At 50.7% G+C, this 27,292-nt stretch overlaps 1 protein-coding gene across 1 annotated transcript; it reads right to left on the bottom strand.

Annotated features, from left to right (window-relative positions):
* Positions 1-26,927, bottom strand: SREBF1 (sterol regulatory element binding transcription factor 1). Its single transcript, XM_032230528.1, has 19 exons — positions 26,551-26,927; positions 17,982-18,359; positions 17,291-17,442; positions 17,093-17,206; positions 14,878-15,093; positions 14,321-14,435; positions 13,333-13,523; positions 12,876-13,080; positions 11,473-11,657; positions 10,329-10,590; positions 9,704-9,870; positions 8,232-8,400; positions 7,261-7,369; positions 6,065-6,168; positions 4,620-4,752; positions 3,289-3,436; positions 1,628-1,813; positions 1,003-1,114; positions 1-830 (listed from the first exon to the last, which is right to left on the bottom strand). The coding sequence occupies exons 1-19, from the start codon at positions 26,648-26,650 to the stop codon at positions 607-609; spliced, it is 3,270 nt and encodes a 1,089-aa protein (XP_032086419.1). The 5' UTR covers positions 26,651-26,927; the 3' UTR covers positions 1-606.
* Positions 26,928-27,292: the final 365 nt, after the last annotated feature.

Here is a 27,292-nt window from a genome sequence, read left to right as displayed (position 1 = left end):
GAGATTTGAACCGCTGACCTGCTGATCTAGCAGTAGCCTGCAGTGCTGCATTTAACCACTGCGCCACCTTGGACATGGACATGGATCACCAGCAAAGAGGTGGAGGAAGTCAAGCAGAGGTGGGGTAGCCGGGGAGGAATGGAGTTGGCTGTGAAAGATGGAAGGGCAAAGCCATCACCTGCTGGACAGATGTTATGAGACATTGAGAGCTGGTTGGTCTCCAAAAGGTGAAGAGAAACTACCCTGCCCACCAAATGCACCCTGATCATGGGGAGCCTAAAATCCAAGAGACTCGCAAGAGTTGTGAAGAGCCCCTTCCCCTAGGAAGAGTGGGAAGCCAGCCAGATCCACCCAGTTCTTCCATGCTGGCTTGTTTCCTCTTGTATATGCCTAGATCCGTTCAGACGCAGGAGGAGAAGAAGGAAAGGACTAGCTGAGCATCCTTGAGCAACCAGATCTGCCTCAGCAGAGAGAGTGAGAGAGAGTCACCCCTGCCAGGCTCTGCCAGGCGTCTCTGCCACTTTCACCAACACTGCCACAAGCCACGCCAGTGGGGCCACACCGGGCCTCCCTCCCCTCCTTCCTTCCTAGGACTCTTCCAAATCTCTAGCTGGAAGTGACGGTAGAGCCACTGCTGAGCCGGACAATCATCTGCTGGCATTCATGGAAGGTCCATTTGTCACCCAGCTTCTCCAGGGAGCGTGCAGCCTCGGCCAGCATGCCCCCCGTTTGGCCTGGTCCCAAAAGCAACGCAGGGGGGAGGTAGGAGCAGGCCAGTTGCAAGGCTTCTGCTTGTTCCCTGGCGGTGGGGCGGCCCTCTTGCTCGCCAGCTGGGAGGGAAGAAAGAGAGGTGATCAGAGGAAGCAGGTGGACACCACAGTGTGTGAATTTAGACCGCCTTGGTGTATCTGTGGCACCCATAGATGTGTACTGGCCCACAGCCGCATTTCCAAAACCCCATGCCCACCCTCAGAAGACCTGCTGAAGCTTTCAGGGGCTCACCTCCTTTGGTAGTAGAAGGTCCTCTCCTGCGGAGGCTTCGGTCAAGCAACTGGTGGGTCCGAGTGGGGCTGGCTCGGGTCATCAGTCGGGCAGTTGCCTCATGGAGGAAGACCTGGAGGAAGAGGTGGAAAAGTTAACTCCCACGACAGCATTTTCACCTCCCCCAGAAATCTTCCCCCCCCCCCCCGTCATTAGGACAGTGGTGAACTTCAGAAGCCAACTCAATCCAAGTGTTGAACCTGGGCCATAATTTGGTGTTGAAGGAGACCAACAGTGGAGCAGCCCTCAAGGACAGGAGTCTCCAATCTTGGCAGCTTTAAGCCTGGAGGACTTCAACTCCCAGACTTCCCCAGCCAGCTATGGGAGTTGAAGTCCACCCTTCTTAAAGTTGATGAGGTGGACCAACCCTACGGCAGGGGTCTCCAATCTTGGCAGCTTTAAGCCTGGAGGACTTCAACTCCCAGACTTCCCCAGCAAAGTTGGCCTCCCCCCTCTTGCCAACCCAGAAATCTGACCCATATTTTATCACAGGAAAGCTTCTACCACCTTCCCCTTTTCAGTGGCTCAGAGGTACCCTCGGCTCTCCCTACTTTAAAGGAAAGACACCCGGTGGGCCGCCATTCACCCTGTGCATTGCAGGCTGGTCTGCTTGTGCCAAGCGCCGGAGAGTGCTGAGGTCCTGTTGAAAGCCACGCAGCTCGAGGGCAGAGGCCTGGTAGCGGGCTCTGTGTGGGGGCACCCCCTGCATCTGCTGTTGCCAGAACCTGGTGCGAGTGATCAGGAGCAGGTCGCACAAAAGGAACTGCACTGCCTGAAGGGAGAAACACACACACACACATACACAAACAAAGGAAGGTTGTGGGTGGAGGGTGGAAGAGCACAAAGACATGGCTTCCCACAAGTCCCCTGGGCTGGGGGAAAGGGGGTCTCTCTCCCTCTCTCTCTGCACCCTGTCTTAAGAACTAGAGAGGTCCTGCTTCTGTCACCTTTCAGCAGGCCCTTCCGCTGCATGGGTGCTGCCCCAGGGCTGCACTGAAGGGGCATTGCACATCTCCACCTGCACATGCAATGCAACTACAATGCACCACCGACACAGCCATTGCATCTTCCACATCGCCATCCCCTGACTGAGATGGGACTCTCCACTCTGTACTTCCCTTCCTGCCCGTATCCAGTGGTGAAATTCGATTTCTTTTTTACTACTGGTTCTGTAGGCATGGCTTGGTGGGCGCGTTGTGGCTTGGTGGGTGTGGCTCAGTGGGCATGGCAGGGGAAGGATACTGCAAAATCCCTATTCCCTCCCCACTCTGGCACTAGTCAGTGGTGGCATTTGCAGGTGCTCTGAACTACTCAAAATTTCTGCTACCGGTTCTCCAGGATGTGTCAGAACCTGCTGGATTTCAACCCTGCTTTTATCCCATCGTTCCTACTGCCAGGGGCTCCCCGGAGTCCGAGCTCCAGCCTCAGAGGGCAAGGGAGATCTCAGAGGGGCAGGCACCTGCCTTTCTCAGGTTCAAGAGAACCGTTGTATCAAGACACATCTGGCCCAGGAGCCGTTGACTTGGCACAGTGGGAGGCAAGGATCAACCCCTGAGCACAGCTCTCTGCTGAGGCACCATTGGGTGAATATTCTCGCCTGCAAATCTTTGGTGGGTAAATACTTTGGTTTCTGGTCTGAAGTAATGAGAGGATTCAGCCCTAGGTTGTGTCCGAATGTTGATAGCAGGTAGGCCCATTCCTAAGTAAGAGGTCCTGTGCAGTGGTGAAATTCAACATTTTCTACCACTGGTTCTGCGGGCGTGGCTTGGTGGGCGTGGCAGGGGAAGGATACTGCAACATCTCCATTCCCACCCCATTCTGGGGCCAGCCAGAGGGTGGTATTTGCCGGTTCTCCGAACTACTCAAAATTTCCGCTACCGGTTCTCCAGAACCTGCTGGATTTCACTCCTGGTCCCGTGTCTGGAGAGCTGAAATTTACAGCTGAGGGACCTCACCGTCATTCACCGGGAAGGTAGAGCTCTCGCCAAAGATGAGCCAGAGGTTGGTGAACATATGGATCGAATGGACCATTCGTCACTTTCTGGCACTTCACTCACAGTGAAGATGGACCAAGAGGAAGGTTATGGATCGGCCCTCTTTGCTCTGACCATGCTGAAGCCCATCCCTGGTTTAGCCCAACAGCCATGTTCAGAGCTCCTCCCTCCAGTTCTGCAACTCCAAGAGACCCTTTGGAACTTGTGAGCCCACCAGTTCCACCCACACCGGGACATCCCACGGGCGACGTACTCTGTCAATAGCACTCGGAGTTGAGTTCCCACCCAAGCTCTCTCGCAAATATTCGCCAGCTTTGTCGCACTGTCCCAGGCTGCTGTCCTCTTTGCCCAGCACCCGGGCTGCTTTGAAGGTGTGCAGGGCGGCGCGGGGAAGAGGGTTCCTGCAGTGGGGCAGAAGAACACACGCATTTCACACTCATCCAGGTGTGAAGACATCCGTCTTGGCAGACACCACCACCACAATGGGAATTCTGAAAATCCCCGAAGTTGCAGGGTACACTTCTGACATCCGAGCTCTTAAGATGGGGCGGGTATCTAAAATGTGGTCTTTTACAGAATCCAGAAGGACAAATGCTACGCTCCGCTTTTTTTGCCGCCCCGCAAAGAATAATTCTGCAAAGTCTGAGAAATTAAGGAAAGTCATGCGGATCCAACTGGAAGAAACATTCGGCTTCCTGGTATCGGACCTGGCTACCTGAGAGACCGCCTCCTGCCAGTTACCTCCCAGAGACCCGTAAGATCCCACAGACTAGGCCTCCTCCGGATTCCATCTAACAAGATGTTCTTAGCTAGGAGGGCCAAGGAACCACTTATGCCCTGACCTCAAGACTGGACTACTGTAATGTGCTTTACATGGGGCTGCCCTTGAAAAGTGTTCGGAGACTTCAGCTTGTCCAGAATGCAGCCGCGCGAGCGATTGTGGGTGCACCTAGGTACACCCACGTTACACCTATCCTCCGCGAGCTGCACTGGCTGCCCATTGGTCTCCGGACACGCTTCAAGGTGCTAGTTGTTACTTATAAAGCCCTACATGGCATCGGACCTGGGTACCTGAGAGACTGCCTCCTGCCAATTACCTCCCAAAGACCAATTCGATCGCACAGGCTTGGCCTTCTCTGGATCCCATCTGCCAGCCAATGCCAGCTGGCGACCCCCCGTGGGAGAGCCTTCTCTGTAGCTGCTCCGGCCCTATGGAACGATCTCCCCATTGAGATCCGGACCCTTACTACCCTTCCGGCCTTCCGCAAAGCGACCAAGACCTGGCTGTTCCGGCAGGCTGTTGAATTATCCAGCCCCATCCTAAGTTATAAATGTTGTTGAATTTTTAATTGTTGTTTTTTTTATTTTTTATATCCCCCTTTCCCTTCTTATTTGTAAGCCGCCCTGAGTCTTCCAAGAGTGGGCGGCATACAAGCTAATTAAAATAAATAAATAAATAAATTCCTTCTATTAGTACGTGAGTATTGCAATTCCAAGTTCTCTGTTCCTTCCCCACTTCAGCTTTCCTAAGGAACTTGCCCCTGGGGGTAACTTTAACGGTTTGCACCCATGTGATTCACTTACTCAGACACCTGGAGGGCTCGGGGCATGAATTCCACCAGAGGGTAGAGGCGCTCCATGGCCTCCTCATCCGCTTGCAGTCCATGGATTGCCATGGCGACCACAGATGCCCACCAGTGAGAAACAGGATCAGTACCTAGAGATGGGGGGAGGAGAGCGGGCATCAGGCTTCTGAAAAGATGATGGGGAACAGTTCCTTGCCCCCAATGAGGTCCTCCGTCTGCCTTGGACCTCAGCTCAAGGGCACCCTAATCCTCTCCTCGTCTCGGGGTTGCTAAGCCATTGCCTTCCTAAGATCCTCCTCCTTCCCATGCACCCAGAAAGACCTGGTCAAGGCCTTTTGTTGGGTCAGTCCCAGGGGTGGGTTTCAACCGGTTCGCGGTTGTCCCTGCGAACCGGTTGGTCGGCGAACCCAGAAGTAAGTAACTTCCAGGAACGGCGAAGGGCCCACCTGCGCGCCCGTCCTCCTTACCCAGTTTTGATGAGTTCTGTGCTTCCACGCATGCGCAGGACGCATACAGTGCCTGTGCGATCCTCTAGGAGCAGCTGGAGCATCGCACAGACGCTAGTACGCATGCGTGTGCCGCGCGCGTGCACGCGTGCGCGAGGACGCTGCCGGCCCCGTTCCAACCGAACCGGTTGGAACGGGGTGAGAAACCCACCCCTGGTCAGTCCAGATGGAGCCTTTGGAAAGAAAAGGTCCAGAGTTCCACCTGTGTCGTTTCCAAGTTGAGTGGGGAAAATTGGCTAAAACCCTGGCAAACACTGCTGCCTTGGGTCTGGGTTCAGAGACCTTGCCTAAACCGACATACTGTTGTCTTAATCAGGTTTAGTAACATTTTTTTTTTTTTGCCTTTTTATAACCCTGTAATCTCTTTTTATTCGGCATGGAATCAGGGTGACTGAGTGGAGCTGAGAGTTTACTGACCGGATTCTTGACACCTACGCCGAATTCATAGCAGATATTTTCTCTTTGCGCCTTAATAGAGAAACATCTGTCTTTTGCCTAGGATTGAACTCTCAACCTTCCGAGTGGGAGGAGAGCATCTTCACCACTAGGCCATGCCGGGTTTATTGCAGCAAATGTTGCTTTGTGCATTGTGGTTATGTTGGGTGAACTCACTATAGTGCAATTCTCCTTAATGGCTGTTTCATGCCAGGAGGCCCATGCCAGGTATGGGTGATCTGGCAGAGGATCTTCTTTGCCATAGCTTCCCAAGGAATGCCACATTTGGACATGGAGGGCTCACCTGACCAGCCAACTCTGCTCCTTAGTTTTAACCATTTGAGGAAAAGGTGTCCACCATGGCTGCAAACTCCTTCACACTCGCAGTGCCTAAGCCTACCTTGGCCATTCTTCCTCTTGCCAATTCAGTTACTCCAAAGTCCACCTCTGCTTTCCAAACCCCACTTCTGGTCAAAGAATCCCCAGGTTTGGGAAGCCTCACCTGTGGCCGAGTCCATGTTGGTACTGATGGAAGGGGTCGGGTTGGGGACGGCATCTGCACAGCTGTTGAGGAAATGCAGGTACTCCAGAGCGTCCGAAAATTCCCTTTAGCGAGACGAGACAAAAGTCAGCTACCAGCTCAGAAATGCAGAGAAGTCAGATTAGGCCTCCTCTGAAATCCATCCGCCGGCCAGTGTCAACTGGCGACCACTCGGAGGAGAGCCTTCTCTGTGGCTGCTCCGACCCTCTGGAACGAGCTCCCCGTGGAGATTCGAACCCTCACCACCCTCCAGGCCTTCCGCATAGCCCTTAAAACCTGGCTGTTCCGACAGGCCTGGGGCTAAAGAGCTGTTGCCCCCCCGTCTCGAATTGGTATGACTGTTGTGTTTTAATCATGCATTGTTTTTTATGTCGTTTTAAATTCTTGTTTGTATCCCCTTCCCTGGTTGAGTTGTGAGCCGCCCTGAATCCCCTTCGGGGGGAAAGGGCAGCATATAAATAAAATCAACATAACAACATAACATAACAAGTCTCAGGACCGGGAGGAAAATGGCATCTTCTGCCAATAATATTCCTTTGGACATTTCTACCCGGGATCAACCACTCTGGAAATTACTCTTTCCCCAATGGAAAAGGGTAATGTGGGTTCTTTGCCATGAATCTCTTTCCTCTAGGTCAGCACGTCTGTGTTGGGACAGCACAACGTCCTTCTGTGAAAGTGCCAGGAGGTTGGGTGAGTTATGGAAAGAGTTGAAAGGACGGGTGAAGTGGCCATTGCTCTTCTTTAGCAATAGCAATAGCAGTTAGACCTATATACCGCTTCATAGGGCTTTCAGCCCTCTCTAAGCGGTTTACAGAGTCAGCATATTGCCCCCAACAACAATCCGGGTCCTCATTTCACCCACCTGGGAAGGATGGAAGGCTGAGTCAACCTTTGAGCCGGTGAGATTAGAACAGCCGAACTGCAGAACTGCAGTCAGCTGAAGTAGCTGCATTTAACCACTGCGCCACCTCGGCTCTAGCCCATTGAGCTGAACTAGTGGCATATATACCATTAGAGATACCAGCTCAACCTTGAAACCTCTCACCATCGTTGCTGGTTTTGGTGAAAACGCCTAAGGCCAGGAAGGCCGACCTTCTCTAGGGAAGGACTCTTCAAAGTGGAGCCCAAAGGATTGGGAGAAATGTGGTCCTTACCCTTCACTGTGGCTGGCAGGGGCTGGATTGTCCAGCCTGCAGACGCAAGAAAGAGCTTTCTCAAGCAGATGTTCTCGGAAGAGTTGCGTCACCTGAGCCAGGGGGTTTGCTGGCGAGAGAAGCAGACAGTCAGATGGTTCAGCCCAGACATCCGAGTCTCCCAATCCGATCAGCCACTCCAGGGCCCCTTTAGCCCAATGCAACAACCTGACTTGTGCCAACAATTCGTGCCTCTCCAGGAGTTACAGTGGCAGGGACCAGAAAGGACAGAGATGGAGGACTAAAAACTATGTGTTCAAAGCCAACACTCATGTGTTGACCTTTAATTAATCAACCAGGCAATCAATCAATCAGTGAGCTAGCCCAACAGGGAGTCTTAGTTGAGAGTCAGCTCCACACCAAACAAGAAAAGAAACTAACTCGCAGAATATGCTAAGCCCCTTCCCACAATGAAGCATCTTGCCAAGCAGGACAATTGGTTCAGAGGGTCCTCATCAGTGGTGGGTTTCAAAAAAATTTGGAACCTCTTCTGTAGGTGTGGCCTGATTTCCGGGTCCACTAGTGGAACCTCTTTTAACCGGTTTGGTAGATTTGACGAACAGGTTCTAGCGAACCGGTGCGAACCGGTAGGAACCCACCTCTGGTCCTCATGTCCAGCAATTGAAGAGAGAGGCCCCCGAAAGAACAGACAATCACATGTTTACCAAATGTCTCTCTCCCATTGAGCTTTGTAAAGTTTGTGATGTTCAGTTACTGCATTTCTAGATTTTCCTTTGTCTCAAGAATTGCCCCGTGCAGATAGCCCATATACTCATCAATAATAAAATGCCCCTTTTACAAAAGCACAAAACAGTCTTAAAAAACACCAGGCAGCCTATTTGAAAGGCACAGGTGGACAGTCGTCTGCCTCTTTTGGCCTCCTGGGGCCAGGTCAGCTCCCCAATCTCCCTGCTCCTTGTACCCCGCTCTACCTGGGTGGCTGGTGGAGCTGTAGATACTTTCCCGCGGAGAGCTTTTCACCGCCCAGTTGCCGTCCACGAAGAACCGGTGTCCCACGGGGTGGCAGAGCCACTGGAGCGCCGGAGGGACCGTCCCGTTGTGTGAGAGCAGCACTTGTCGGGCGCTGCTGAGGAAGAAACGCTGCGGCGGGCAAAAAAAGGCAGGGTTAGTCTGTGGTGTGGTGGGTCAGCTACCTGGTCAACCTGGGGAGTGGCTATTTGCAAGACTCTCTTGCGGCAAGGTTGGCTTGGGGGTGTGAGAGATGGGAGGAATGGACTGGAATTTCACACAACAACTTACAACTTACGACCATTCATTTTGCGAAGTTACAATGGTGTTGAAAAAGGTGACCCACAACCAGTCCTCGCACTCATGAACGTTGGCTGGCTAGGGAGTTTTGGGGCTTGAAGTCCACACCTCATCAAGTTGCCAAGGTTGGACATAGCAATAGCAATAGCAGTTAGACTTATATACCGCTTCATAGGGCTTTCAGCCCTCTCTAAGCGGTTTACAGAGTCAGCATTATTGCCCCCAACAATCCGGGTCCTCATTTCACCCACCTCGGAAGGATGGAAGCCTGAGTCACCCCTGAGCCGGTGAGATTAGAACCGCCGAACTGCAGATAACAGTCAGCTGAAGTGGCTGCAGTACAGCACTCTAGCAATAGCAATAGCAGTTAGACTTACATACCGCTTCATAGGGCTTTCAGCCCTCTCTAAGTGGTTTACAGAGTCAGCATATCGCCCCCACAGTCTGGGTCCTCATTTCACCCACCTCGGAAGGATGGAAGGCTGAGTCACCCCTGAGCCGGTGAGATTAGAACCGCCGAACTGCAGATAACAGTCAGCTGAAGTGGCTGCAGTACAGCACTCTAGCAATAGCAATAGCAGTTAGACTTATATGCCGCTTCATAGGGCTTTCAGCCCTCTCTAAGCGGTTTACAGAGTCAGCATATTGCCCCCACAGTCTGGGTCCTCATTTCACCCACCTCGGAAGGATGGAAGGCTGAGTCACCCCTGAGCCGGTGAGATTAGAACCGCCGAACTGCAGATAACAGTCAGCTGAAGTGGCTGCAGTACAGCACTCTAGCAATAGCAATAGCAGTTAGACTTATATGCCGCTTCATAGGGCTTTCAGCCCTCTCTAAGCGGTTTACAGAGTCAGCATATTGCCCCCACAGTCTGGGTCCTCATTTCACCCACCTCGGAAGGATGGAAGGCTGAGTCAACCCTGAGCCGGTGAGATTAGAACCGCCGAACTGCAGATAACAGTCAGCTGAAGTGGCCTGCAGTACTGCACCCTAACCACTGCGCCACCTCGGCTCAAGGGGCCTGCATTTCTGCCCCCGTAACATTCTGGACCAATGGCTTCCCATTCCCTTCTTCAAAACCTCCAGGGATGGAGCAGCCACAAGTTGTGGAGTGGCACACACAGACTCACTAACCGCTAGGAAGTGGCAACAGTGGTGGAGGCTGGTCTTCACCCGCAGGGCAGCAGCCACGTAGACTTCAGCCAGGGTGGCCACTGAGATGGCATCCCCAGCACACTCGGCCAGGTTAACTGCACTCAGGGCCATGTTGATGGCGGACAGGTGGCCTGCCACGTGCTTCCCTGGGGGGAGAAGAAGGAAAAGTAGAAGGAGAAGTAGAAGGAGAAGAAGGAGGAGGAGGAGGAGGAGGAGGAGGAGGAGGAGGAAAAGAAGGAAAAAAAGAAGAAGAAGAAGAAGAAGAAGAAGAAGAAGAAGAAGAAGAAGAAGAAGAAGAAGAGAAGAAGAGAGAGGAAGGAAGGAGGAGGAGGGGAGGAAACGAAAGAAGAAGAAGAAGAAGAAGAAGGAAAAGAAGAAGAAGAAGAAGGAAAAGAAGAAGAAGAAGAAGAAGAAGAAGGAAAAGAAGAAGAAGAAGGAAAAGAAGAAGGAGAAGGAGAAGGAAAAGAAGAAGAAGGAATAAGAAGAAGAAGAAGAAGAAGAGAAGAAGGAAAGAAGAAGAGGAGGAGGAGGAGGAGGAGGAGGAGGAGACCCAGGTGTGGTCTGCACAGTGGGGAAAGCCAGAGGCTCCTGTCTTCAGCCTTACCTGTCATGTGCAGCTGATGCAGCCGGTGGTAGACCAGGGCCGCGTCACAGGCGCTCTTGCGCACGTCGGCCTTCAGCTCCTGATCTCGGAAGAAGCCACCGGCCCGGCCGGCCAGCCAACGCCCTACCCAGAGACGCTGGAGGATGTGCCGGATCAAGTTCCACAGGAGGCTGCAGGTGAGGTCCAGGTTGGATGTGGGGAGGGGGCGTCTAAGCGCTTTGAGGGCCGTCCACAAGTTCTGGGATGCTTGTGCAAAATCCCCCTAAAGCAAGAGGAAGGGAGACTCCGTAAAAGAAGGCAGACCCTCCAAGGACGAGGACTGGGGTGGGCGGGAGGGGGAAGCCGCCTTTCTCCCCGGGCTTTGACGGTTCTTCCCAGTCATTTCTCTTCCAGTCTCTTGGACTACAAACCCCATCCTTTTAGCCATTGTTGCTGATAAAAGTCAGGGCTTGGTGTATAATTGGGCGTGACTGACACCTGCGTGTTTTAGTGATAGAAATTCTGGACCCAACTGTGGTTGCAAGTTGAGGGTCAAGATATTCCACACTTAGTTAAGGACAGGGTTACGTAATGGCAGATACTATCTCAAGATCTTCCTCAACCTTCCTCCCAATGGCTGGTGAGATCCCACAGGGTGGGCCTCCTTCAGACGCCGTCAGCCAGACAATGGCGGAGGGCGGGCCCCCGGAGGAGAGCCTTCTCTGTGGCTGTTCCGACCCTGTGGAATGAGCTACCCCCCAAAATCCTACCCACTCTCATGGCTTTCAGAAAAGCTGTTAAAACCTGGCTATTCCGGCAGGCCTGGGGCTGTTGACCTCATTGTTGAGGTCCAGCCCCGATCATAACGTATCTATGTGTGTTGATTTTAGCCTGTTTTATTTTCATTTCTTTATTATTCTTTTTTTCCCTTTGTTGTAAGCCGCCCGGAGTCCTCCGGGATTGGGCGACCTATAAATCGTACAAATAAGAAAATAATCTGGGAAGATCCGTCTCCCCCGTTGCTTTGTTTCCACGGACTTCCTATTCATTTCTTTTATCTTGACTCAAAGCCTTCACCTGGCGTTAGGAGTCCTGCTGGGTTTTGAACCCGGGGCTGCATTTCCTTCCCCGGGGCAGGGAAAGGCCCTTCCCCAGAGTTACCTACCCGAGCCAAGTCCAAATCCGCTTGCTTGCGGTGCCTCCAGAAGACGACCGAAGACTCCGAGTGGGGGCGCGTGACGGGCTCGCCGTAAATGAAGAGCCGGATGAAGGCAGCACAAACAATCAGAAGGTTGATCGTCCAGAAGAACAAGGTGGGGAGAAGCCACCGGAACTGGGGAAGGGCAGCGCCTGGAGACAGAAGCCCAAATCGAGCAGGTGAGTGGGCATCGCTCCCACCTTTAGAAGCACAAGGGGTTACACCCCCTCCCAGGAGGAGGAGTTAAGCAATGAAAATCCAGCTGCATTTTTGTACTGCATAGAGTTTACAGATTGCAGGCAATTTCCTTTGGTGTGCAGGTAGACGAGGCCCAGCCACCCCCTCGCCTCCTCCCTCCGTGCCTCTTGTTCCGTCCCTCCCTGTCTTTGTGCAATTTTAAAATCGACGTTTGTTTATAAATCATGTTTATCGGTGCTTTCATGGGCTGTGGGCAGCCTAGAATCGCCTGTAGGCAAGATGGGCATATAAGTGGCATTTACCCGTTACGATTACCTACATGAACAGCTAGGTCAGAGTTTCTCCACCTTGGCAACTTTTAGGTGGACTTCAGCTTCGGCTCCCTGTGTGAGCCTGGGGGATTCTGGGAGTTGAAGTCACCTTAAAGTTGTCAAGATTGAGAAACACTGAAATAGATGATGGACAGACAGACAGACAGACACAGACAATAGATAATGGATGGGTGGGTGAGTGGATAGGGGGATAGAGAGATAGATGATAGGTAGATAGGTAGGTAGGTAGGTAGGTAGGTAGGTAGGTAGGTAGGTAGGTAGATAGATAGATAGATAGATAGATAGATAGATAGATAGATAGATAGATAGATAGATAGATAGATAGATAGATAGATGATGGACAGATAGACAGATGGCAGATAGATAATAGAAAATAGATAATGGATGGATGGATGGATGGATGATAGAGATGGATGGATGGATGGATGGATGGAGATAGATAGATAGATAGATAGATAGATAGATAGATAGATAGATAGATAGATAGATGATGGATAGATGATGGATAGATAGACAGATGGCACATAGATAATAGAAAATAGATGATGGATGGATGGATGGATGGATGGATGGATGGATGGATGATAGAGATGGACGGATGGATGGATATAGATAGCTAAATAGCTAGCTAGCTAGCTAGCTAGATAGATAGATAGATAGATAGATAGATAGATAGATAGATAGATAGATAGATAGATAGATAGATACAGATGGCAGATAGATAATAGATGATGGATGGATGGATGGATGGATGGATGGATGGATGGATGGACATAAAAATGAAGCCTTCTCAATGGTCCCCGTCATGCAGGCTCGGGACAGGTGTTGTCCTTCACTCACTTTCTGACTCGTCCATGGCCAGGATGCTGCGCTTGGAACCATCGTGGCTGAAGCCCTCTGAAGAACCTCCAAGGCCGACGCCTCCAAGTAGGGAAGAAAGCGGGTTGAAGGAGAGACAGAGGAAGACGAACGTGCAGAGAGCCATGCGGGATCTGTCCAGCATTCCCAGGCTGCCCGCTGGAGGAGCTTGATATTCAGGTTTCACCTACAAAGAACAGCCACCAGGTAAGTTGGAGAACAAGAATCTCTTTTTTGATTGGAAAGACAGGGCAGGGCAGGTCCAATGACCCTTTCATGAAAACCCTGGTCAAAATCTAGGACCTACCCTTGGGTCCTTTGGAGGAAAAAGATAAGGCAACACACACACACCCTTCAATTTCTTTAGGAGTTATTGATCACTCAGATCAGCAGATGTTCCTCGCGGTCTTCAAGCCAACCCAATGCCCCAAGTTCTCACCTTGGCCTCCTCGCACGAAGGGCTGTCTGGCTCCGAATCGGTTCCACTGATGCCACCAAAGGAGAGGGGGCTGCTGTGCGAAGGGGAACCGGCATCTGAGGGTGGGGGCGTCAAAGCATCCATCATCTTCATTCCTTCTGTTGGATCCTCCACGTTTCCGCCACACGTGGCCACCAAATCTTTCAGAGACTCTGTAGGAAGAGAGAGCGGACCACCGTCAGAGCCAAGATGGGCTTCTCATGTCATCTAGGTTCTGTGAGGAGGTAGCTTCTCTTGAGGAAGTTGGGTCATCTACAGGGGCAGCAACCATCCAACGGAGCCGCGTGTGGCTTCAGCCAGCGGTCATTCCAAAAACCAAAGAAAATCTATTCATTCTCAGCAGAAATCAGGCCAATGTCCGTCCTCCCTGCCACTAGGAGGGAGTTGACAGGGGGGAAAGTGTCTGAGAGAAGAGGGATCTAGGCGAGAACGTCAGTTCTCCCCAACAGGATCCATCTGTTTCTGCTGATCACTAGGCAATGTTGACATTGGCTTCTTGGTAAAATGATTGTGGAACGATCTACCCGCAGAGATCCGGACCCTTCCCACTCTCTCGGCCTTCTGGAAAGCCATTAAAACCTGGATGTTCCGGCAGGCCTGGGGCTGTTGACCCCAAAATATGGTCCAGCCCCATTCTTAATGGAGTGCATGATGTGTTGTATTTTAAATCTATCTTCTTCCCTGTATCTTACTTTTTTTTTTTATTTCTGTATTGTAAGCCGCCCGGAGTCCTACGGGATTGGGCGGCATATAAATGTTATTAAACTTGCAAACTAGATGGTGAAAATCCAAGTTAGAAAAAAGACTCCTTGCTTTCCACCATACTCTCCGAAGGGAGACCTGGAGGCAACGTATTAATCTGCCACCCAGCTGATCTCCTGGGTCTCAACCCACAAGGAGAAAAGGGGCCCTGGTTTTTTGGGGGGGAGGGGAAGGGCATGAAACTCACTATTCTTTTGGGCCGCCATTTTAAGGGCCATGTTCTCCCCCTTCAGCTTCTGGTTGGTTTGCTTCAGATAGCGGATGTAGTCGATGGCTTTGCGCAAGATGGCCGACTTGTTCAGCTGCCAACGGAGAGAAAAAAGACAGGCTGGGTTTAGGCAACAGTGAGGTCAGAAGCACCTTCCTGCTACAGGAAAAAACTGAACTTGCATAAAATGGATAAGGCTGCTTGGGATATCCCAACCCCATGTCTACATGAGTTCAGTCAACTCAAGTCATCCTCAAGGTCCGCGGGAGAAGAAGTCACGTGCCTTCTCTTCCTATAATAACGATGAAGAGCAAGATAAGAAACCAACAGAGGTTCCAAAAGCATGATTGAGGCCAAACCTAAAAGGCAGAAGACCCCCAAGCATCTACCATGACTTTCCTCCCACAACAGAGTCATCTACCTGTCCACAGGTGAAAACTCCTGACAGCTAAGATAGGAGAGAGTGCCCCAAGCAAGGACTCAAGGCTCTGCACTCCCAGGACATCCAACCCAACAGAAAGAGGTGTTGTAGCTACCTTGGCTTCTGTGCCCACGACCAGAATCTTGAGCTCAGATATCTTGTCGTTGATGGAGGAGCGATAGCGTTTCTCAATAGCATTGTGAGCGGTGCGCTTCTCGCCCTTGTTCTGGGTGACCACAGGCTTCCCGGCGGTCAGGCGGTTGATGGGCAGCTTGTCGGTGTCCACCATGAGTGGCACTGTCGCCAGGATGGTGCCCCCGCTCACCAGGGTCTGCAAGAGAGGGGACGAGAGGAGAACTTGAAGGCTTCACCGTGAACATCAGCTGTCCTGGGGAGAAGACGTCGGGCTGAGCAGGAGGTGGTCTCTGCTGGCTGAGGAGAGAGCTAAGGACGAAGGACATTCCAGGAGGACTCTGGTAGCACATATTGTTAGCCCAACGTACGTATTGGCACATTTCATGCCTCAGCATTCACACACCAGGGCTCATTCTTATCAGCGGAGGAAGTGGAGGAAAAGTATAGAGCCGAGGTGGCGCAGTGGTTAAATGCAGCACTGCAGGCTACTTCAGCTGACTGCAGTTCTGCAGTTCGGCTGTTCGAATCTCACCGGCTCAGGGTTGACTCAGCCTTCCATCCTTCCGAGGTGGGTAAAATGAGGACCCAGATTGTTGTTGGGGGCGATAGGCTGACTCTATAAACCGCTTAGAGAGGGCTGAAAGCCCTGTGAAGCGGTATATAAGCCTAACTGCTATTGCTATTGATAGATAGATAGATAGATAGATAGATAGATAGATAGATAGATAGATAGATAGATAGATAGATGATAGATAGATAGATAGATAGATAGATAGATAGATAGATAGATAGATAGATAGATAGATAAGATAGATAGATAGATAGATAGATAAGATAGATAGATGATAGATATAGATAGATAGATAGATAGATAGATAGATAGATAGATAGATAGATAGATAAGATAGATAGATGATAGATATAGATAGATAAGAGCTGAGGTGGCGCAGTGGTTAGGGTGCAGTACTGCAGGCCACTTCAGCTGACAGTTATCTGCAGTTCGGCGGTTCAAATCTCACCGGCTCAAGGTTGACTCAGCCTTCCATCCTTCCGAGGTGGGTGAAATGAGGACCCGGATTGTTGTTGGGGGCGATAGGCTGACTCTGTAAACCGCTTAGAGAGGGCTGAAAGCCCTGTGAAGCGGTATATAAGCCTAACTGCTATTGCTATTGATAGATAGATAGATAGATAGATAGATAGATAGATAGATAGATGATAGATAGATAGATAGATAGATAGATAGATAGATAGATAGATAGATAGATAAGATAGATAGATAGATAAGATAGATAGATGATAGATATAGATAGATAGATAGATAGATAGATAGATAGATAGATAGATAGATAAGATAGATAGATGATAGATATAGATAGATAGATAGATAGATAGATAGATGATAGATAGATAGATAGATAGATAGATAGATAGATAGATAGATAGATAGATGATAGATAGATAGATAGATAGATAGATAGATAGATAGATAGATAAGATAGATAGATAGATAAGATAGATAGATGATAGATAGATAGATAGATAGATAGATAGATAGATAGATAGATAGATAAGATAGATAGATGATAGATATAGATAGATAGATAGATAGATAGATAGATGATAGATAGATAGATAGATAGATAGATAGATAGATAGATAGATAAGATAGATAGATAGATAAGATAGATAGATGATAGATATAGATAGATAAGAGCTGAGGTGGCGCAGTGGTTAGGGTGCAGTACTGCAGGCCACTTCAGCTGACAGTTATCTGCAGTTCGGCGGTTCAAATCTCACCGGCTCAGGGTTGACTCAGCCTTCCATCCTTCCAAGGTGGGTGAAATGAGGACCCAGACTGTGGGGGGCGATATGCTGACTCTGTAAACCGCTTAGCGAGGGCTGAAAGCCCTAGGAAGCGATATATAAGTCAAACTGCTATTGCTATTGCTAAGTTAATTCAATGTGGGAGCAGCTGGGCAAAATTCTGCTTTTTTTCCCTGCTCCACCTCAACATCCTCTCGCTATTGTGGGCCTCCAAAATAAGCTGCTGCAAAGGAGTGGGGGTGAAATCTTTGGCAGGTATTTGTGGGTGAGCAGAGGGGAGAGAACCCTCAACCCAAAGTCTGAGATTTTTTTTAAAAAAAATGTAGAAATGGAGCCAAGGGAAGCCAGACTCGGAGGAATGGGGGCCTTACTGGCATCTGCAAGGCTGTGGAGGTGACCACCGAGCTGGTGTTGGCCGTCTTGGCTCCGGAGACGGTGGTCAGGAGGAGGGAGTCGGCCTTGATGAAGTGGGGCTGCAGAAGGACCTGTGGGGAGACGGTGGGAAGTCACGACAAGCCCAAACATGGACCGAGGAAGAGGGTGGTGCCACCCCGCTACATCCCACTCACCGGCACTTGCTGGACCACCTGGGGGCTGCTGGCAGCCAGAAGCTGTTGCGGGGCGATGTTCTGGAACGGCGTTGGTTTCGGAGGAGGCTGCATCTGCTGGGGCTTGGTGGAGACCTGCGGTGGCTGCTGGGGTGTCCCTCCTGGCTGGGGAGCTGGGGAAGAAACCCTCAAAGATTGGAGATGTCTTCCAAAGCAACTGGGGAGACCCCTGGGATAAGCCCACCCGCCCACAGAAGCCTGGCAAACACAGGTAGAGCTGATCTTGGAGGTGCCCTCAAGAACCCCGCTGAAACACAAAGAGCCAATGGAATGATGGGTGGTGTGATCCAACAGCATTGGAGGGCAAAGGCCTCAAGACCTGTCTTTCCAACCCTGAGACCTTGGAAGCACCATCCACAAGCACCCATGAGCCTAAGTCTTTCCTGAAAGATGGTCTGAAAACCTCCTATGGTTCTTCAGACCCACCTCCAGCAAGTCATCTCTCCTGGGACAGCCAACGTCTTTAGCCAGACCTTGTGGTTGCGTCTTTAGCAACCACTGTGCTGTCAAGTTACTAGGCAGTGGAAAGCTACTCCCTACTTGCTCAGGGAAGCTTTGATGGAAGGCAAGGAGCAGTTCAGATGGCTCCATGGAAATCCAGTGAGAAGCTCAAACATTACAACCCTCAGCTCTTCGCTCGTCCCATCCTTACCAGAAATACTGTTCTGATTCTGGAAATCCATCAAGGGCTGGGTGGAGAAAGGCATCTGGGCAGCTGGGACAATATTTGGAGAAGGTATCCTGCTGGTGGGCAGCTGGCTTTGAGCCGGGCTGAGCGTTGGGGCCAAAGGTTCTTCCTTGACACCCACCGGAGAGGGCGGCATGTTCAGACAAGCGGCGGGCAGGGTCTGGAAGCTGGGTGGAGATGGGGTGGGAAGGTGGAACAAGCTTGTGGAAGAGGGGGCCTCCAAGTAGCTGCTGAAGAGGCTGGGCCCATGGGGGTTCAGATCAGGAGGAAGCTGGGAGCCGAAAGGTGTGTCCATCAGACCAGAGAAGTCCTGGTCTTCGGTGGTGATCAACTGGAGCATATCTACAAAGCCCAGAGAGGAATGAGAATCAGGATTGGAATCATTCTGTTTTTCCCATTCAAGGTTTTTTATTTTTTAATACAAATTATCCATGTTATAGGCACCAAGCGTTTTCCCGGTCTTTTCTTTTTACCTCCTCTTAATTACATAGTCCTTTTTACATCATAGTTTTGTTTTCACTTTCAGCCAAATTATTATCTTCCATTATTTCCCATCTTTATAGTTATTTTTTCTTAAGACATAAACAAAATCTTCAGTTGCCCCTTCAAAGTTACACCAAATGTTCATTTCTTATTTTCCCCATTGCTAGAAACAGCATACATCCTCTCATTCAATTTAAGTATAGAGGGCATTTCTTTCAAAATAATTTCCACCATTAACAATAGACTATCATTAATTCTTTTTTAAAAAATATATTTTTTATTGTTTTTACATTTAAAACAAGGCAGCACCGCAAAGTCGAAGTGACCATACAATCACATTATACACAATTAGTCTCGTCCATTGACTATTTGCCTACTTAATACATTATCTATCCCTCTGTCCAGTGGTGGGTTTCAAAAATTGTTGGGAACCTACTCTGTGGGTGTGGCCTCCTTTGTGGGAGTGGCTTGTCCCCCATGTGACTGAATGGGAGTGGCTTGCCGCCCATGTGACCGGATATGAAATTATGAATTAGTACTTAGGTCGGTCCAAGTAGCGATTCAGAAACTCTGGCATTGAAGCATGCAAGTCTTAAAGCTGTCAAGTTACAAGATCCTTGCCAGTGGTGGGTTTCAAACAATTTTTGGAACCTCTTCTGTAGGTGTGGCCTGCTTTCCGGGTCCACTGGTGGAACCTCTTCTAACCGGTTCGGTAGATTTGACGAACCGGTTCTACTGAATAGGTGCGAACCGCTAGGAACCCACCTCTGCTTCTGTCCAATCACAGTATTTACAGTTTGTTCCAGTCTTGTCACCTTGTCCTACGCTAATCATAAAATCTGTTCCAGCCTTCATAATATCCGGATTCCCCTTTATTTTTAAGTTCTTAATTAGTTACGCAACAAGAACAATCTTACTACTGTTCTCTTTAGTCTACTAAGGTAACTCTTCCAGTCGGTCAATTCTCAGCGCCATTCAGCCGCCCTGAACCGGGAGGACTTCAAAGGGACGAAGCCACTGACTCGGGAAGACTTTTAGGGTTGAAACACGGTGTGGGGTGAAGGGAAAACAGCTCTGCCTGATATGAGGAATGCATTCGAGCCAGGATCCATGGAATCCCCTCCATCTAACCCTGACCAGGTTCCTAGAAACTGCCTGAGGATTGCAACTCTTTGCAGGGGATGGGCAGTTTGGTTTGGGTTATTGGATTTATATGCCACCCTTCTCCCAAGGACTCAGGGCGGCGTACAACATTAAAAAAAAACACATATTACAAAAGTTAAAAAGAATTAAATAGAATATCCAAAACAAACCCAATTAAGATTAACAATAACATTTAAAATTCGAATTAAAATTAACAATAATCAATCATTTATTTTGCTTTGTTCAGGCCAGGCTGGCTTGCTGGAAAAGCCAACTTTTTAGGGCGCGTCGGAAGGACCGGAGGTCGGGGATTATATGAAGCTCCGGGGGCAGCTCATTCCAGAGGGAAGGGGCTCCCACAGAGAAGGCTCTCCCCCTGGGGGTCGCTAGCCGACACTGTCTGGCCGACGGTACCCTGAGGAGGCCAACTCTGTGGGATCGCACTGGATGGTGGGAGGCTACTGGTGGCAGTAGATGGTCTCGCAGGTACCCTGGGCCTAAGCCATGGAGAGCTTTAAAGGTCATAATTAGTACCTTGAATCGCACCCGGAAGACAACCAGCAACCAGTGCAGGCCGCCTAAAAGGGGTGTAACATGGGAGTACGTGGGTGCCCCCATGATAACCCGCGCAGCCGCATTCTGGACCATCTGAAGCCTCCGGGTGCTCTTCAAGGGCAGCCCCATGTAGGGAGCGTTACAGTAGTCCAGGCGAGAAAGGACGAGGGCATGAGTGACTGTGCACAGAGCATCCCGATCCAGGAAGGATCCGGGAAGTTGAGAAATACGGCTTATAAATGAATGGACTGGCACCCAGAAGGAGCGTAAAATGCCTTCATTCATTCCTCAACTGGAAGGGAAACAGCTTTGGTCGCAAAGCGCACCCAACTCTGGCATCCAGGAGTGGGGAGGAACCGGGTCAGAAGGGGGAGGATTCCAAAGGGAGAATTAATATGGGTCCTTCCAGCCCCGTGAGGGCGAATTCAGGGCACCCGTGCCAGAGGGGGCACACCAAGCCCTCTCTGTGGGCATGCTCGCCATCGCCAGCTGCCTTCTGGTTTCCAACGTGCATCTTCGCAAGCACCAGAGTGCCGGAAAATGGCCTGAAAAGGGCCAAAGAAAATGCCCCCAAAACAGACCTGTGCACATCGGCCAGCTGGTCTTTGGGTTTCCAGTGCTCTGGTGTGCGCACACAGTTTGGGCACTTGGTGACGCAAAGGCTCGCCGTCCCTGTTCTAGCCTGTGGCTTCTGCACACCAGGACTCTCCTCTACATCCTTATGTTCAGCCAGGGAAGTGAAGGCGGGTAGAATTGGGTTGTGGGGAAGGTTGACCCATTTATCTGGGTTCCACATTCCAGGATCCAATGTCCCCGTATCGCCCGCTTCCGATCATTCCCAAGAATCATATCTCAGCGTGGAAAAGCTGCCCCTGCTCCGCTTTGGGGGAAAACAGGCTTCCTATTTTGGCTGCCTCCCACGGCCTGACCTTAAATTAACCGAATTCCAGCTGTTCTTGTCTCATTTTCGGGCCCAGGAAAGGAGGGGGAGAGCAGGCTTCCCTGGCTGTTGCAGTCATTCTAAATCTAAAAGGAGCATTCCGCTGTATTGGAAATTCTTGGCACTTGGAACATGTGCTGGGTGCGACGGAGAAGACTTTGCCCCGTTATTCATAAAAGCCAGCGGAAAGAAAATATTGTCTCTTCTTTCCTCTCCAGCAAACAAACAATCGAACAAAGAAAACAGTTGACCAATTGCCATTTCCAATTATGGAATGGTTTGGAATCCTGCGGGCAGAAAAAGGGGTTTTTCTGGGCCGATAGTGGCGGGCACCAAAGGCTGCAACTCCGAGGAGGAGGTCCATTGCACCCCAATTCCTCCACCCTGTAGGATTATTCCGGGCACTACCAGAAAGGACCTCCAACACCTGCTGCACCCCAGCGGTGCACATCTGGAGAGCCAAATAAAAGGGACCGAACTTGCAAGAAGAAGGGGGGAAATATATGTCCCATTGCAAGAAGGCAAATCAGGCGCCGTCCAGAGGGGCAGGAGCCAGACCCATTTTTATTCCTGGGGAAAAGTAAAGCTTGCCAACGCTGGTTATGCACCTTTGTGGGAAACTCGGGATCTGAGTTTGTTTGGCTGGGTTTTTTCCCTTTCCCCTCTGGGCCCTCCTCTCCTCCTCCTCCTCATCCCCCCCACCCTTAACCACCAGTAGCCTAATGGAATGAGGGTTGCTTGGTGAATCACAGATTTAGCATGAGGTGATCAGGCTGGGCCAATCAGGGCTGGGCGAGAGGAGCTGCTGCAATGCTGGAGCGTGTGGCACCCGGGTTACTGCAGTGCATCCGGCGTTAACCCTTTCCCTGCCTCTGGCGGCAGCGAGGGTTACTCCAGGTCATTGCACAGTTAACCCGTACGGGGCTGGAGCGCGTTGCAAAGGAGCAGGGACTTCCCTTAGCTTCCCTTGGGGGGCTCCCTCTTTCTGGATTTGAAACATGCTTCGCCCCCCACCCCTAGATGGGAGAGATGGCACCCCAAGTTAAATGCCCCAGGGGCTACCCCGATTTTGAGCTCGTTAAAGGTGGATATCGGCATATCTTAAAGACCACTCAAATGAGAGATATAAACGAGACTGGAAAAAATGGATTGACTATATACAAAATAAATACGGGACCAAGAAATTCCAGTTAGCCTATGCTTAAGATCAGAAATGATTTAAATTGTTTAAAGTTAGTTCAGCAAGAAGAAGCTAAGGTCAATGTAGAGATGTTATTAATTTCTTTATTTCTTTTTTCTCAATAGATTTTAGACTGTGTTTGTTAAAAATCCATACCGTGTACGGGTTCTGGGAAGTCGGGGGGGGGGGGAGGAGGAGGGGGGTTGGGGGGGAGGGAGGGAGGGGTATACATTAGGCTAGACAAGAATTTGGTGGTAAACTAGAACTATTTTGACACACAAAAAATTGTACTTCGATGTCTTACTGATTGAGGAATGATGAAATGTTTGTTTTAAAAGAAATAAAACTTTTGAACTGAAAAAAAAAGGTGGAATGAGGAAGCTAAGGGTCTAAAAAAGCCCCTTGTCAATCTGGCCCCAGAGGCAGGATGTGGGTACACACACATACACACACACACAAAACTTTCCTTGTGTTCTTAACAACCTTGCCAGCAGGCAGAAACGGATCTGATCCTGCTTGTGATTTCCTTCCAGCCCTATCCGACTCTGGTTTCCACCAGAGCCAGCCTGATCAATGGCTGGAGATTATGGGGATGAAAGTCTTGCACGACGGGCGAGCCGAGGTTTTGGGCGAGCCGAGGCTTTCAGCAAAACCCTTTCCTAAAAGTCTGCAAAAGTCGGTTGCTTCTGAGTTTGCTTGGCTTTGCGCGAAGCTGAATTCAAAGCTTCCCAAGGTTGTTGTTGTTGGCCAACGTGATCTCTGGAGATGAAACTACTATTAGGTGAGGGGTGTAGACAGTGAAGAAGCTGGCAACTAACAAATTGTCAACAATTGGACAACAATTGGAACACAAGAGAGTCTAAGGCAGGTGTAGACTCTTGCATCCCAACTCAACATCTTCCTCTTACATCTTCAAAACCTCCTGGGAGATTCTGACCTCACCTTTCCAAAACTTCAGAGCAATCTGGTCACCCTTTTTTCTGACTAGCGGATGGTCTTCGAAGGCACAAGTGTTCATAAGCCACATCCAAAGCCACATCACACAGCTGATAAAGCATGTTGGGGCTCACAAACACATCTGGCTCTGAGGAGCATCGGCTGGTCAGAAAAAGGGTGAACAGATTCCTCCTGGATTCTGGAGACCAAGATGGGTCTCCTCCGGCCACCTCATCTCCCATAATTGATCAGGCGACCCATCTAATTTGGGGGAAGGATGGGAGCCTCCACACATCTGGAGAGGAGAAAAAGAGAGGAAGGAGGTGCCCCATTTGGGACAATATCCAGTGTTGAGGTGTCCAAAAGGTGTCTCCTAAAAGCAAAACGGATTTTGCTTGGAAAGAGCAAAGGGAAGGATTTAAGGTGTGGAAAAACACACCTGGGGTTTCCTGTCTTCCAGAAAAGGTTGAAAACTTTTCCAGGACTTTGGGGGAGAGATACATTGCCATGGATTGCAATGTTGGGTTTCTAATGTATTTCCGCATCTATTTTTGGTGTTTTTGTGCTTTCTTAGAGAATCTATTTATGATTGCAAGGGGACCTATATCTGAGAAATAAGCAAAGAAATAATTAAGTGTCTCACAAGATGTGGCTTGGATGAGGTCTGATTCTTGGGATGTTTACATTTTGTCTTTCTGGTTTCTTTCTCTTTTTGGAGAAGTGGGGCTGTGATTTTTCATATTTTTTAAAATATATATCTGGATCTCATTTAAAGCAGTTGGGAATCCTACGGTTTGCTGCATTGATGCTTCTTCGTTCACATTGTGATTTTTTCTTGGGATAATTTAAAAGAAGTTTTGGAAACTGCTTGAAGTCTGCTGGGAGGCAGGAAATAGAGGAAGATGCAGAATAATAAACCAAAAAGAAGCAAATCCGACCTCAGACAACTGCCAACACAATCACACCGAAATAGAAAGTTTTGCCACCAAAAGGAAGGTGTGCGAGATTAAGGACAAGGATGACCCTTCTCTAGCTGGTCTGGGCCCTGCAGTGGTCCCCAATCTAGATTTAAACAGCAAGCCTGCCCCCCCCCCACAACAATCTGCCCCAGCTGCCTGTTAATAGAAGTCACTGCTGAGTTTTCAAAAATCCAATCTGACGCTTATTTTTAAAACGCACCTTAAATCTGTCCCTTTACTAGATTTTTTTTCAGGACTCTAATCATTTGATCTTTAAAAATGTAGAGTTAGCTCAGGTTAAAAATTCAAATGGAACGGCAGAGGAATTCTTGGGGCTAAAAGTTAAACACAATAAAGTGTACAAAGGGGGACTTTAAGGGTGTTGAACCTTTGAGAGGTGTATCATCCTCCTCTCTTAATGGCCCCATAATACTTTGCGGGGTGCAGTCTAGGCAACTGAATGGGGAGTGTTTACTGGCCAGTGTTGCCAATGAGGATTTTTATTCAGCAGTCTATTCTCATTGTGCCCAGAGAGAGAAATATCTACCTCCACCTAGGATTGAACTCACAGCCTCCTGATGGTGAGGCAAGAGCTCCACAACCTTTTAGGGGTGTACAGAAAAAGAAATTTGGGAGGCGGTCACGGAAGCTGAGAAAAACTTGCTAAAATATCTTCGACAATGTCTCCCCAAATCCTATCACAGCCCTTCTCCATCTTGACAACTTTGGCAGCCATACCCATCGTCCCCAGCTCACATGGACGATGGCTGGAGAACATGGGCATTCTGATCCAAGACAATGGAGAAACCGTCTATCCTGCCAACAAGCCTAAACACGTGTGTCAACTCCTTTCTAAATTAGATGTATTCTCCTCCTTCTCTCCTGCACGTCCAGGAAGGTTTATATCGCAAGTGCTCCTTGGGAATTTTTTCTCCAGAACAACAATCCTGCCAGGTAGTCTGCGGTGGTGGGGAATGCACCTGGGCCAAAGCCACTCAGACAGCTTCCCCAGCTGAGAGTGGACTTGAACCCAAGTTCCTTACTCTCAATGTTTAGCTGAATTCCTTTTTTTCCCCCCTCTGTCCAGTTTAAGACTGTCAACTCATCGGGGCAAAGGTTCATCTGCTGGCTGTTGTGAAGCAGAACCCTTTGATGGGTGGATAAGCAGAGCTATTAATAGTTTTTCTCAACCAAGGCAGGCTGAAGATGTTGGCTGGGGAATTCTGGGAATTGAAGTCCACCCATCTTCAAGTTGCCAAAGGTTGAGAAACAGGGCTTTGAGAGGGGAAAAGGGGATGGGTAGGAGCCCAGTTATAACAGCAGGCAGCAATCGTGCATTTCAGTTCCAACTGCCAATTGCAAGGTTGCCCGGGCAGCATTTCCAAGACAGTCCAGCCTTGGGAAGCCCCCTGCCCAGCTCCTCCTTCTGCAGAAGACCCCCAGCCTTTTCCTCCCAGCGCAAATGACCGAGAGTAACCCGACCCGTGACGTCAGGCCCCTCCACAGACACCCGGGAGGAAGAGGTGGGCAGGGCCTAGAGGGAGAGCAGCCAGCCTTGGCTCCCAGCCCAAGCTTCGCGTGGGTGGGTGGGGGGGACGCACTGGTGGGGCTTTTCCCCCCGCGCTGTTCCATCCCAAAGGCTGGTCTTGCGTTCCGTGGGTCTTCCTCTGCTGCCCACCGCCTTGTCACAATGACCCGAAGGGATTGTACGGTCCTTTGGCGAAGCGCATGGATCTTGGCACTCTCTCTCTCTCTCTCAGCTCCACGTGAAGCCCAGCCTCCTCTGGCCAAGCATGGGAACTAAAGTCCACCGGCCCGGGAGGGTCTCTGCCAGGGATGCCACCGGCTCTTCCACCCAAGGAAGGAGCGGGGGATAAACCCTGATTCCCCAATTTCCTGGCAGCCGCGCTTCCCATCTTCTCCCGCCCCGACCTGCCTCGCCAAAGACGCCCATCCTTTCCCACGCGCGACAGATGGGGGAGCCCCGCTATTTTCCTCCTTAACCTGGGAGTGCCACCCACCTGGAAGGCATTGCGGACCGGCGGGAGGACAGGGGTAAAAGGCTGAGTAGGCACTTTGGGCACGCACGCGCGCTCACACACACACACACACACACACACACACACACACACACACACAGATTCGGCTGCGTCCGGCGCTCTTTTGCAAAAAGCCCAGAAAAGGAAGTCGGTCGGGGGCGGAGGAGGGGTGGGTGGGGAGACCCGTCGGAGGAACCTCCTGACCCGACGCTCCCGGGGCCGGAGGAGTGGGGGGGGGCGTCTTCCCCGGCCAGGGCTCCCCAGGAGAGGGCGAGGCGCCCCTTCCCCATCTCCCTACCGTCAATGTCGCTCAGGAGGGCTGTGTCTATCTCGGTGCTTTCATGGAGAGTCAGCGAGAGATCCATGCCGTCCAGCGAAGGCTCTTCGAAGGCGTTCATCGCGGCTGGAGCTGTCCCCAGCACCCCTCGCCCCCTGGCTGAAGGAGCCCCACCTTATGGGGCAGAAGACTTGGAGGAGGGGGGGAGGGGAGGAGGAGCCCCCTTCGGGGTGATTCCCGTCCTCGGTCTCAAGGAAAAAGCCAGCCAGGCAAATCCATCCACTTCCCCACGGGGGACTGGCGCTGGGGGGGTGTCTCCCGGCTGCGCGAGCCTCCTGCCGCGGCTGGAAGAAGACGCGGTCAGTTGTGAACCGGAGCTGAGACCTGTGACCAGGGCTGGGGAGGAGCCTGGCCTGGGGCTCCGCCCCTCCGCTTCTTTCAATTGGCAGAGGGATTTTTTGGGGGAACGGGCGGGGGTGGGGGAGGGCGTGAGCCGCGGGGGCTTCCCGAGAGACTGGAGGCATCTTTGGGAACCGGGCAAGGCGACGCATCTTTGCGCTTCGAATCTGGTCCAGCTGACCTGGCTGATGGGGGGGGGGGGACGGGACAGGGGCGGGGGGGGTTAGAATTGTGCTTTCCGTGCAGTGAGAACTGCACCTGTTGGGTTCCTGCCACACATCTGGAAGAGGCACAGCTGGGAACAGGCGGGAGGAGAACGGGCTCTTCAGGCTGACTCCAGGGGGAAAAGTTGGGGGACAGGAGG

The sequence above is a fragment of the Thamnophis elegans genome, chromosome 14, assembly GCF_009769535.1.
Source record: "Thamnophis elegans isolate rThaEle1 chromosome 14, rThaEle1.pri, whole genome shotgun sequence".
NCBI classification, from domain to species: domain Eukaryota; kingdom Metazoa; phylum Chordata; class Lepidosauria; order Squamata; family Colubridae; genus Thamnophis; species Thamnophis elegans.
This window is presented reverse-complemented; position numbering and strand designations above follow the sequence as displayed.